General features: G+C 42.0%; 1 protein-coding gene across 1 annotated transcript in view; it reads right to left on the reverse strand.

Moving 5' to 3' along the window:
• LGR5 (leucine rich repeat containing G protein-coupled receptor 5) overlaps positions 1–13,993 on the reverse strand; it is a 235,720-nt gene that overhangs the window by 109,532 nt on the left and 112,195 nt on the right. The window contains exon 2 of the mRNA XM_082252758.1: positions 11,300–11,371. Coding sequence (XP_082108884.1) covers positions 11,300–11,371 — 72 coding nt within the window. The remainder of the gene's footprint in view (positions 1–11,299; positions 11,372–13,993) is intronic.

Here is a 13,993-nt window from a genome sequence, read left to right on the forward strand (position 1 = left end):
TTTTGCTTAGAATAAAGATCACGATTCTGAAGAACTTTTTTTTTTAAAAAGATTTACAACCCCTTAACATTAGGTTATCAAACATGATGGCAATAAAATAAGACATACTACTCTTTGCTTCAATCAAAGAAGATGGCAATAAGATAATAATAAAGCAGCTAGCACACACAAAGGTGAATATACAACCTTCAATATAGACCATATGATGAACAAATATGGTGCAGCGCTTTCCATAAATGAAAAAAAGTCCATGTCTTAGAAAAATAAACAAAGTCCTATGTGTAACCAACTACCATGAACTGTTACATAGTTACATAGTTAGTGAGGTTGAAAAAAGACATCAGTCCATCCAGTTCAACCTATGATGTGTGTGTGTGTTTGCTGTTAACCGTACATTGAATACCCCTGTATGTTGTGGTCTTTAAGGTGCCCATCTAATAGTTTTTTGAAACTATCAATGCTCCCTGCTGATACGACTGCTTGTGGAAGAGAATTCCACATCCTTACTGCTCTCACAGTGAAGAACCCCCTGCGTATTTTAAGGTTAAACCGCCTTTCCTCTAGTTTTAGTGAGTGGCCACGTGTCTTGTTGTAGTTTCTTTCTCTGTATAGGTTTTTCCATATGCTAGGGTTGCCAGTACAATATTTGTACATTGATATCATATCCCCCCTCAATCGTCTCTTCTCCAGAGAGAATAAGTTCAGTGCTTGTAGTCTTTCCTCATAGCTGATGTCCTCCATTCCCCTAATTATTTTTGTTGCCCTTCTCTGGACTTTCTCCAGTTCCAGCACATCCTTCCTGAGGACCGATGCCCAGAACTGGACAGCATACTCCAGATGTGGCCAGACCAGAGTCTTGTAGAGTGGGAGAATAATCACTTTATTTCTGGAGTGAATCCCCTTTTTTATACATCCCAGTATTCTGTTGGCTTTGCTTACAGAAGCTTGGCATTGCATGCCACTGCCAAGCCTGTTGTCTACCAGTACCCCCAGGTCCTATTCCATCCTAGGCTCACCCAGAGGTTCCCCCCCCTATTGAGTAGATTGCTTTCTGGTTTCTGGCACCCAGGTGCATTACTTTACATTTTTCAACATTAAACCTCATCTGCCATGTAGTTGCCCACCCCATTATTTTGTTCAGGTCCGCTTGTAAGGTTTCCACATCCTGCCCAGAAGATATTGGCCTGCTTAGTTTAGTATCATCCGCAAATACTACGATTTTACTCGATATCCCCTCCTCTAGATCATTTATGAATAAATTAAACAGGATTAGCCCCAGGACAGAACCCAGGGGGACCCCGCTTTCCACACCCGCCCAATCTGAGTACTTCCCATTAATCACCACCCTTTGCACTCTCCCCTGGGAGCCAGTTCTCTATCCAGGTACTCACCTTATGGTCCATACCTACCTTCCTTAATTTGAACAGTAAGCGTTTGTGGGGAACGGTGTCATAGGCCTTTGCGAAGTCCAGGTACACCACATCCACAGGCTTACCTTTATCTAGGTGGCAGCTCACTTCATCATAGAAGGTTAATAGATTGGTTTGGCAAGAACGATTTTTCATGAATCCATGTTGATTACTACTAATAATACCATTTTCATTACTAAAGTCTTGTATGTGGTCCCTTAACATCCCCTCCAAAATCTTGCAGACTACTGATGTTAGGCTGACCGGCCTATAGTTACCCGGGATATATCTCGGCCACTTTTTAAATATTGGTACCACGTTGGCTTTTTTCCAATCAGCTGGTACCATACCCATCTGTAAACTATCCTTAAAGATCAAGAATAATAGTCTGGCAATCACCTGGCTGAGCTCTTTAAGAACTCTCGGGTGCAAGCCATCCGGTCCCGGTGATTTATTTATGTTAAGTTTCTCTAGTTTAGTTCTAAGTCTATCTTCTGTTAGCCATGGCGGTATTTCCTCAGGTGTGTTGTTTAGTTTGGCCTTACAAGCTGGGTTAGTGTAGCCCCCCAATTCTTTTGTGAAGACTAAAGAGAAGAAATTATAACTCTACCGCCTTTTCCCTGTCCTCTGTGGCCAAAACTCCCTTATCGTCTTTTATGGGGCCAATGTGTTCTGGCCTCGCTTTCTTACTGTTTATATACTTAAAGAATTTCTTGGGGTTCTTTTTACTCTCTTCCGCTATATGTCTCTCGTGTTCTATTTTAGCCACCCTGATTTTGTCTTTACATTTCTTATTACACTCTTTGTAATGCTTGAATGCTGCCAATGACCCCTCAGTCTTGTATTTTTGAAGGCTTTTCCTTTAGCATTAATATGCATTTTTATGTTGGAGTTTAGCCACCCAGGGTTTAGTTTTGCTCTTTTAAATTTATTTCCATTTGGAATGCACTGGTCAATCCCTCTGTTAAGTATGCTTTTGAAGCACTCCCATTTTTCCTCCGTGTTCTTTATTCCCAGGGTTCTATCCCATTTGATATTTTCTAGCAGAGAGCGCAGTTTTGGGAAATTGGCCCTTTTGAAATTCAGTGTCCTTATATTGCCCTTGTGTTTACTATTACTATAATTAATACTGAAACTAATTGACCTATGGTCACTGTTTCCTAAGTTGTCCCATATTTCTATATCCGTTAGCAGGTCTGTATTGTTGGTAATCAGTAGGTCAAGTACCGCATTGTTTCTTGTTGGTGCATCTGACCCATGAAATTGTCCTGCAAAACATTTATGAACTGCCGAGCCTTGGCTGAATGCGCGGTTCCTTCTACCCAGTCTATATCTGGATAATTAAAGTCCCCCATTATAATGACATTTCCCATCCTTGCTGCCAATCCTATCTGTAAAAGGAGGTCTGCCTCCCCCTCCTCCCTCTGGTTGGGGGGCCTATAGCATACGCCCAATATTACCTTCCCCACAGTACCTTCCCTTTGAAGTTCTACCCATAGGGATTCTGCCTCGTCCATAGCTCCATTATTAATATCATCCCTCATATTTACCTGTATACTGTTCTTAATATACAGACATACCCCTCCCCTTTTTTTACCTTCTCTATCTCTGCGATAAAGGGAATACCCCTGAATGGTCGCAATCCAGTCATGAGAGCTGTCAAACCAAGTCTCAGTTATCCTCACAAAATCTAAGTCCTCCTCAAACATCAGCAGCTCCAGCTCTCCCATCTTGTTAGCCAGGCTTCTGGGATTGGTATGCAAGCCTAATAATTTTAACCAGTTACATATATCCTCATTTGATGTTTTTAGCCTGCTTTCTTGATTTTTCCCCATACCCCCCCTGGGTTTAGGAGCTCCGAACACACTACCGCTAATGTCCCCATTTCTGCCCTCTGAATCTTGCTTTCAACTGGCTAATTCTACATCTATACCCTCCCCCCCATCACCTAGTTTAAAAGCCCCTCTAACTTTTCGGCCATCTTCTCACCCAGTACGGTTTTACCCTCCCCATTTAGGTCCGCCCAGTTCTCCAGGAACCCGAAACCCTCCTTACTACACCAGCTCCTCAGCCACTTGTTAACTTCCCTAATCTCCCGCTGCCTCTCTGGTGTGGCTCGAGGTACAGGTAGTATTTCTGAAAATACTACCTTGGAGGTCCTAGTCCTCAACTTAGCTCCTAAGTCCCTGAAATCATTTAGGACTCTCCATCTTCCTCTGCCTATGTCATTGGTACCCACTTGTACCATGACAGCTGGGTCTTCCCCAGCCCCACCCAGTAATCTGTCCACCCGATCCGCGATGTGCCGAACCCGAGCGCCCGGTAAACAACAGGCGCACACGGTCTTTGTGGCAGATTGCACTGTCTGTCCTTCTAATAATTGAGTCCCCTACCACCAGCACCTGTCTTTCCTTTCCCTTTCTCCCGACCTCACTGGAGGAGTTCTTCCCCTGGCAGCTAGGGGCGTCGCTCTGCTCCAGCAATGCCGGTCCTTGACTGGTTTCCCCAACATCACGCAACGGGGCGTATTTATTGGGGTGCTCCAGCCCAGGACCAGCCTCCTTGCCTTGTCCCCTTCTACCCCTCCTAACTGTCACCCCTCTACTCTGCTCTGATGCCTGCACCTCCAATACTCCGCCCACCTCTGTGCATGCCCCTGCCTGTGCCTGACTGGTACGATCCTGGCTCTCCTTCGGTATGGACATTTGGCTCAGTGTTGCCAGCTGCCTCCCTAGATTCAGGACCTGAGCTTCCAGGGAAGCAATGTGCTTACATTTTGCGCATTTTTATTCGCCCTCGATCGCATGATCGAGGAACGCATACATACCACAAGATGTACACCGAGTCGCATCTCCACACCCGCCGGGCATTGTACCTACTAATCTAATCTAATGGGGATTTAGTAATTAAAGTCTGTCCTGTGTGGCTGTTTCCTGGCTTCCTAAATCTACCTTCTCACCCTCTGGTACTCCGCTACACTCACTTGACACTCAGTCGCACAACACTCACAATCGCACAGCCTGGTCAGTTGCACAACACTCTCAGTCACACAGCACTCTCAGTCGCACAACACTCTCAGTCGCACAGCCCGGTCAGATGCACAACACTCTCAGTTGCACTACACTCTCAGTCGCACAACACTCTCAGTTGCACAGCCCGGTCAGACGCACAACACTCTCAGTCGCACAACACTCTCAGTCGCACAGCCCAGTCAGTCGCACAACACTCTCAGTCGCACAGCCTGGTCAGACGCACAACACTCTCAGTCGCACAACTGATGATCCTTTCTTGATTTAAAAGCCCACTGTGACAGTGCTATGTGTCAAAACACTCACCAGTGAGTGAATAATATCCAGCATTCAATTATAAACACTTATGTCCAAAGTGCAGCTCCTTACCTGTGATAACCCTCCACCATTCTATACACTCACCAGACGGTAAGCCATTACAAGCTTTGAGCCATTGCCATAGAACCTGGTGACATCATATCCAGAACTGTAGGGGGTTAAGAGGCTTTTGTGAGGAACCGGCAATAGATGGCCATCGCTCCTACCATGAGGTAGCAGCAGCAATGACGTCAGCATGTAGGCCCCTCTGGGCGTGTTTCGTGCGCATGCCTGTTCTCAAGGGATCCACCTAATAGGCCATCTATCGCCGGTTCCTCGTGAAGACCTCTTAACCCCCTACAGTTCTGGATATGATGTCACCAGGTTCTATGGCAATGGCTTACCATCTGGTGAGTGTAGAGAATAGTGGAGGGCTATCACAGGTAAGGAACACTATACAACATTTTTTGGTGCAAGCGTTTATAACTGAATGCTGGATATTATTCGCTCTCTGGTGAGTGTTTTGACACATCACACTGTCACAGTGGGCTTTTGAATCAAGAAAGGATTGTCAGTTCTTGGCAGCTGGTTACACATAGGACTTTTTATCTAACACATGAACTTTTTTTTCATTTATGTAAAGCGCTACACCAAATTTGTTTATCATATGATTCTCTCCTGTCCTTGTAAATACAATTGGCGGAATCGTAGAAATGTGTGGATTAAGATCATGTGGGGGGTTGACTCGAGATCGGGATCTTCTAACGATTAATCATACAGATCTAACATAAGCACACATTTTCATACAAAATTCACACAGTTTTTAGCCAAGACACACTTATTTTTTTTAATTGGATTAATTTGGACAAAAATATGAAAGTTGTGTGAATCTTGTGTGAAAATAATTACAAATACACTCCACAGTGTATATGCATACATAATTTTCTTTCAAATGTATATTCAGCTGTCTATCTGGACTTCTACAATTTCTCCTTTTTCAGCATGCACAGCATTTTGCCAGTTTTGAGTGGCAGCATGTCGAAATAGAGAGGGATATATATATTGAAAAAAATGTTAAAATTATATTGGGTAAAACACAATTTCTGACCTAAAACACTGGTGTCTGGTGAAATGTGCAACTTGCTTTTAATGTATTTCCCTAAGCCAGGGAAAGCATGTGCATTATTTCTTCTACCTAGTTAAAGCAAAGTTACAAGCACTCCAAATTAGACACATCTGTTGATCTACATGCTAGAAGCACATTATCTCTATCAGTGCAGCAGAAAATAAGTCATGGCTTCATCTATAATTGTGTGTTTATTCAACCTTATGTGCTATCATTTCTCAAAAACTTGACAGGGGAGGAACAAGTCTCAAGGATATTTCTTACATAAAACAATCATACGAACTATATCTAAATAATTTCACTCTCAGACTGTTATTTACTGGCAGTTATAAACTGCTCTGTTAAATGCAATAGCTGTTGTGGGTTTTCTTTTCTTTTTTTTTTACTTTTCTAAAGGTAAATGTTGAGCAAATGAAAAAAAGAATGCCATCTCTTAAAGTGATTGTAAAGTCTCATTTTTTTTTTTTTTTAATAAACTCACTTCCTCTGTGCAGTTGGTTTTGCACAGAGCAGCCCGTCTCCTCCTCTTCTCGGGTCTCTCTTCGCTGCTTCTGGCCCCTTCCTCATATCTAGTGCCCCCACAGCAAGCAGCTTGCTATGGGGGGAACCTGAGCCAAGCTGCAGGTCCATGTGTCCATTTAGACACGAAGCTGCCATTCGGCCCCACCCCATCTCTCTCCTGATTGGCTAACTGACTTTGATTGACAGCTGCGGGAGTCAATGGGGCCGCGGCTGTGTCTCAGCCAATCAGGAGGGAGAGTCCCGGATGGCCGAGGGACTTGTGGACATTGCTGGATACAGATGGGGCTCAGGTAGGTATTAGGGGGTTCTGGGGAGGCTGCTACACCCAGAAGGTTTTTTATCTTAATGCATAGAAACCTTCTGACTCTACAACTCCTTTAACTACTTAGTGACTGCAGCAGCTGTACGCAGGTTCACGTATATATAAGCTATCCTGCACTTCCAGTAGGAGGCACGAATGCGCACCACCCGTGGCTTGCTTCTGCAGTGATTATACAAAGCTGGAGGCGATCGTCGGGTACCGCGGACTCAATGTCTATGTCTGGCTTACGACCCGCCAATCGTCAGCCAGAAAGACAGAACTTCAATCTCCCTATGTAAACAAGGCAGATTGCCATTTTGTCAGTGGGACAGGAACAAATTCCATTTCTTCCCCTAGTAAAAGCATCTCCCACAGTATAGACAAACATTGGCTAAGCACACAATTAACCCTTTGATCGCCCCTCATGTTAACCCCTTGCCAGCCAGTGTCATTAGTACAGTGACAGTGCATATTTTTAGCACTGATCACTGTATTGATGTCACTGGTCTCCAAAAAGTGTAAAAGTGTCAGTGTCAGAATGTCTGCCACAATATCGCAGTACTGCTATAAGTCGCTCATCAGAGTAAAATAAATAAAAATACTAATCAAATACCAATCAAAATATGCTTATTGGGATTTTTTTTTTTCACCAAAAGTATGTAGCAGAATGCATATTGCCCAAAATTGATGAAGCAGTTAGATTTTTTTAAATTTTTGTTATTGGATATGTTTTATAGCAGAAAGTAACAAATGTTTTTTTTTTCCAAAATTGTTTATTTCAAACATTTTTTGTTTATAGTGCAAAAAATATAAAATGCAGAGATGAATAAATACCACCAAAAGAAAGCTCTATTTGTGGGAAAAATACATTGTTTTTGGGTACAGTGTCAAACAACCACGCAACTGTCAGTTAAAGTAACGCAGTGCCGTATCCCAAAAAATAGCCTGGTCATGAAGGGGGTACATCTTCCGGAGGTCAAGTGGTTAATATACACACTTAATATACAGTATCTCACAAAAGTGAGTACAACCATCACATTTTTGTAAATATGTTATTATATCTTTTCATGTGACAACACAAAAGAAATTACACTTTGCTACAATGTAACGTAGTGAGTGTACAGCTTGTATAACAGTGTAAATTTGCTGTCCCCTCAAAATAATTCAACACTCAGCCATTAATGTCTAAACCGCTGGCAACAAAAATGAGTGCACCCCTAAGTGAAAAAGTCCAAATTGGGCCCAAAGTGTCAATATTTTATGTAGCCACCATTATTTTCCAGCACTGCCTTAACCCTTTGGGCATGGAGTTCACCAGAGCTTCACAGGTTGCCCTTAGAGTCCTCTTTAACTCCTCCATGACGAGATCACGGAGCTGGTGGATATTAGAGACCTTGCGCTCCTCCACCTTCCGTTTCAGGATGCCCCACAGATGCTCAGTAGGGTTTAGATCTGGAGACATGCTTGGCCAGTCCATCACATTTACCCTCAGCTTCTTTAGCAAGGCAGTGTTCATCTTGGAGGTGTGTTTGGGGTCGTTATCATGTTGGAATATAATTATAGTAATCCATCTCCTTAGTCTGCTTGTCTTCAGTAAACTGTGGCTTTCTTGTGCGTTATCTTTAGAAGAGGCTTCCTTCTGGGACAACAGCCATGCAGACCAATTTGATGCAGTGTGCAGCATAAGGTCTGAGCACTGACAGACTGGCCCCCCAGCCCTTTAACCTCTGCAGCAATTCTGGCAGCACTCATACATCTATTTCCCAAAGACAGTCTCTAGATATGAAGCTGAGCACGTGCACTCAACTTCTTTGGTCGACCATGGCGAGGCCTGTTCTGGGTGGAGCTTGTCCTGTTAAACTGCTGTACTGTCTTGGCCACCATGCTGCAGTTCAGTTTCAGGGTCTTGGCAAACTTCTTATAGCCTAGGCTATCTTTTTGTAGAGCAACAATTCTTTTTTTCAGATCCTCAGAGAGTTCTTTGCCATGAGGTGCCATGTTGAACTTCCAGTGACCAGTATGAGAGAGTGAGAGTGATAACACCAAATTTAACACACCTGCTGCCCATTCACACCTGAAACCTTGTAACACTAACAGGTCACATGACGCTGGGGAGGGCAAATGGCTAATTGGGCCCAATTTGGACATTTTTACTTAGGGGTGTACTCACTTTTGCCAGCGGTTTAAAAAATCATGCCTGCGTGTTGAGTTATTTTGAGGGGACAGCAAATTTTCAGTGAGGGGTGTACTCACTTTTATGAGATACTGGATGTAGTCAGTATGTTTCCCTTATGAAAGTACATACATTTTAACCATTTTAAACAGAATATCGTGGTGCATTGTAAAGATGTTGAAATACAAGACATACCTGCATTAAAAGATAAAATTCCCTACCACAAAACTTATATTTAGGAAGAGTAATTTGCTAGGTACTGGACTACTTCTTGCAATGAAGGAAAACAAATCCCCATTTTCTTGCTGTTTGGCTGTAAGTCCCATGCTTTGAAGTGGTAGTAAAGGCTAATACAATTTAGGTAAAAGAAAAAACATTGCTTTCTCCCTCCTCATACCTATGATGGCTTTCTGCTTGTAAAACAATTCTTTGTAAATGCATTTAATTATCAGCTTAAAGCTGGCCATACACTGTAGATTTGCCTTCAACTATGTAGTGCAATGGCCTGTCTGACTGCATACAAAGTGTTTAGGTTTCACCTTGTATTATATGGTTTTGGTAAATGTAAAGGAAAATTGTACAAGAAAACTGTATAATGTAGGGTCAGTCTTAGTGCAGTCACATAATCTTTATGCTGCAGCTCCCCTATGTTAGTGCGGCTGATGGGAGGGAACACCAACAATGGGGGGAGGGGCAATGGAAGCTGGTAGGTGATGTCATGGCTCCAAGAATTTAGAGAGATTGTCCAACCACTCGTTGACACAGTGGAGCCACAGCTTTCTGATCATGTGACCACACTAAAACTGAAAGGCACACTAACCAGTTAAAAAAAAAGGTAGGCAGCATGGATATGAGCAGGGGGAAGCATCATTTTTTACCTTAATTGTATCAAACTTTACTTCCACTTTAATATAAAGATATAAACCTCTAAAGAGATCTGCTAAAGCTGTCTGGAATATCCCTGTCTTTCATTTAGTGTGGTTTATGGGCATCACTAGTATTAGGCACAAAGAATTTATCAGCTTAAAAAAATGATTAATGGTTCTCAAGTTAGAAGTTATGAACATCAGGAAAACTCTGTTGTGAAAGTTTAACTCTTACTTAAGTCAGATTTAAAGCTGTAGGGATAGATGGTTTAAATCCAAGCATTTACTCATTTTCTATCATACAAAAGTACATAATATTAAAATATTTAGCAAATAATGTCAGCTAAGAAAGAGAAAATACTAAGTCCCCGTTCACACTAAGGCGACCTGTGAGGCGACCTGGTCGCCTCACAGGTCGCCATAGGTCGCCTCCCATAGGGAAGCTGCGGACCCGTTCTAATAGGAGCAACACAAGTCGCTCCGACTTAGAAAAAGGGTCCGGAGCTTCTTTGGGGCGACCAGGAGGCGACCGCCATAGACTTCAATGTTATGAAGTCCGTGGCGGCCGCTCCGAGGTCGCGGTGCGAAGTAGCGTCGCTTGTATGTGAACGGGGCCTAAAGGTTAATGTTCAATTTTCATCATCAGGGTGAAATGATACACGTTTAAAGGATAAGTTCACCGTAATATGTTATTCAGGGTGTAACATGTAAAACTAAGTGCTGCAGCTACCCCTGCTTTTTTGTAACTTATCCTTTAATACTTGAGCTAATTAAAAACTTCACAACTTTGCATTAGCATTTTACATACATGACAAAATATTGTATATATATATATATATATATATATATACACACACACACGCAAATTTGCAGATATTTATTATGATTCATATACAGTACTATACAGTTTATCATTTTTAAATACAAAGTAGTTGATTTACTAAAACTGGAGAAAACAAAATCTGGTGTAGCTGTGCATGATAGCCAATCAGCTTGTTCAATTAAGCTTTGACAAAAAAAAAAACCTGGAAGCTGATTGGTTTCTATGCAGAGCTGTACCAGATTTCGCACTTTTTTTTTAGTAAATCAACCCCAAACTGTTCAAGTCTATATAAAATTAGCATGGGGCTCTACAGAAATCACGTTTATAGAGAGAAAAGTCTTTATTAAAAGCAATTAGTTTGAGTAATGCTGTCATAAAACTTTTTCTTCATCGTTTCTGACACAATCAAACCCAAACAACAGTTTTTCATTATAACTTTACTGTCTATTTTAATAAACATGACCAAGTACTGAAATTTTTAATATCCTGCTGCATAAGTATTTCCAAGAAGCTTTCCAGCTTATGTATAACTATATTTTTATCGTTGAGCCCTTTGCAAAAAAATCTATATCCTTGTCCTTTCCATACTTTTTCCCTACAAATCACCAGAAATGATTATTTTTAAAGGAATGTTTCCCATGTGTCATGTAAATCTGTTAGTGCTGACAGTTTATGAAATGTTCTATCTGGTTCCCACAGCAAAGACAAGAGCAAGGGCTCACACTGCCCAGTAACTTTAGAGAACATACTTACAATTCCTCAAGGTAGTGCAGGTTATGTAAGGCACCAGAGGGAAGTTTGGTAATGTTGTTCATGCTGAGATCACTGTAGGCATAAAACGGAAATATAGTCAGTCATCTGGAACATATAAAATGGCAACATCTTTAAAAACTGGCATGCATAATCTCAGACAACGATGTGACAATAAAAGCAAAAAGGTGTGGGATAAGCTGTGGACCCCAGAATATAAACCTGGATACAAATACTACATAAAACCTTGGCAGATTATAATTGTAATTGTTATGGCAGTGTACAGTGGGGAAAATAATTATTCCATCCCCTGCAGATTTTTTAAGTTTGATATGGAGACTTGCAAAAATATTCCGCAGGATTCCTCCCTGAAAGATGACATACAGTATCTTACAAAGTGAGTACACCCCTCGTATTTTTGTAAATATTTTATTATATCTTTTCATGTGACAACACTGAAGAAATTACACTTTGCTACAATGTAAAGTAGTAAGTGTACAGCTTGTATTATAGTGTACATTTGCTGTCCCCTCAAAATAACTCAACACACAGCCATTAATGTCTAAACCGCTGGCAAGAAAAGTGAGTACACCGCTAAGTGAAAATGTCCAAATTGGGCCCAATTAGCCATTTTCCCTCCCCATGTCATGTGACTCGTTAGTGTTACAAGGTCTCAGATGTGAATAGGGAGTAGGTGTGGTAAATTTGGTGTTATCGCTCTCACTTTCTCATACTGGTTACTGGAAGTTCCAACATGGCACCTCATGGCAAAGAATTATCTGAGGATCTGTAAAAAAGAATTGTAGCTCTATATAAAGATGGCCTAGGCTATAAGATGATTACCGAGACCCTGAAACTGAGCTGCAGCATGGTGGCAAAGACCATACAGTGGTTTAACAGGACAAGTTCCACTCAGAAAAGGCCTCGCCATGGTCGACCAAAGAAGTTGAGTGCACATGCTCAGCGTCATATCCAGAGATTTTCTTTGGGAAATAGATGTATGAGTACTGCCAGCATTGCTGCAGAGGTTGAAGGGGTGGGGGTCAGCCTGTCAGTGCTCAGACCACTGTATCAAATTGGTCTGCATGGCTGTCATCCCAAAAGGAAGCCTCTTCTTAAGATGATGCACAAAAAAGCCCGCAAACAGTTTGCTGAAGACAAGCAGACTAAGGACATGGATTACTGGAACCATGTCCTGTGGTCTGATGAGACCAAGATAAACTTATTTGGTTGAGATGGTGTTAAGCGTGTGTCGAGGAAACCAGGTGAGGAGTACAAAGACAAGTGTGTCTTGCCTAGAGTCAAGCATGGTGGTGGAAGTGTCATGGTCTGGGGCTGCATGAGTGCTGCTGGCATTGAGGAGCTACAGTTCATTGAGGGAAGTTTGAATGCCAACATGTACTGTGACATACCGAAGCAGGGCATGATCCACTCCCTTCGGAGACTGGGCCGCAGGGCAGTATTCCAACATGATAATGACCCCAAACACACCTCCAAGACAACCACTGTCTTGCTAAAGAAGCTGAGAGTAAAGGTGATGGACTGGCCAAGCATGTCTCCAGACCTAAACCCTATTGAGCATCTGTGGTGCATCCTCAAATGGAAGGTGGAGGAGCACAAGGTCTCTAACATCCACCACCTCCGTGATCTCGTCATGGAGGAGTGGAAGAGGACTCCAGTGGCAACCTTTGAAGCTCTGGTGAACTCCATGTCCAAGAGGGTTAAGGCAGTGCTGGAAAATAATGGTGGCCACACAAAAGGACACTTTGGGCCCAATTTGGACATTTTCACTTAGGGGTGTACTCAATTTTGTTGCCAGCTGTTTAGATAATAATTAATGTCTGTGTGTTGAGTTATTTTGAGGGGACAGCAAATTTACACTGTTATACAAGCTGTACACTCACTACTTTACATTGTAGCAAAGTGTCATTTCTTCAGTGTTGTCACAAAGATATAATAAAATATTTACAAAAATGTGAGGGGTGTCCTCACTTTTGTGAGATACTGTATAGCAAAGTGAGAACAATCCAAAGCAGTTAGCTGAATTCTTTGTACTTCTATATGGTCATCTAAACCAGTCTTTTTTGGCACCCTGGGGTGCCTTCTGGATTATTCAGGGATGCTTTGGCAAAAGGCCTAAAAATTGCCATAATTTGCCAAAAAATTGTCAATGAGCCATTAAGTGGATGAAGCCTGTCTTTTTGTTACACACAACCACAGGATTTTATTGTACAGCATAAAACCTTGGGCTGTGTGCAGGCCTACCACTGGCATCTTAACAACCAGTGACATCGTAGGTATATAAGGGGCAGTCGGGCGCCTGCACAGCAATCTTGTTTGCCTCTCCCTTACCCCTCTCTGTCAGAACTGGGGTCATTTTAGCAGAGAAGAAGAGAAAGTGAAGGTGTAGAGACATTTTAGACTACTAGTCAGTACTCATTTGCAAAGGTGGAGGAATAAATCACCTCTAGTTTTGGGTAGCCTACGTGCTATATGTCAATGCTGCTGTGATATATAAAAATAGTAGTTTAGATTTTTACATTTTAGAAAGTTGTGCCTCAAGATTGTGCATAATTATAAAGGGTGCCTTGGCTGAAAAAAGGATAAGAAACACTGATCTAAACAAATGCCTGGACTTAGTTGACAATATATTTTAACATATAGACCTCATTTAAATGAATAAAAATGTGTTCTGAC

The sequence above is a fragment of the Pelophylax lessonae genome, assembly GCF_965119305.1.
Source record: "Pelophylax lessonae genome assembly, chromosome: 4".
NCBI classification, from domain to species: Eukaryota; Metazoa; Chordata; class Amphibia; order Anura; family Ranidae; genus Pelophylax; species Pelophylax lessonae.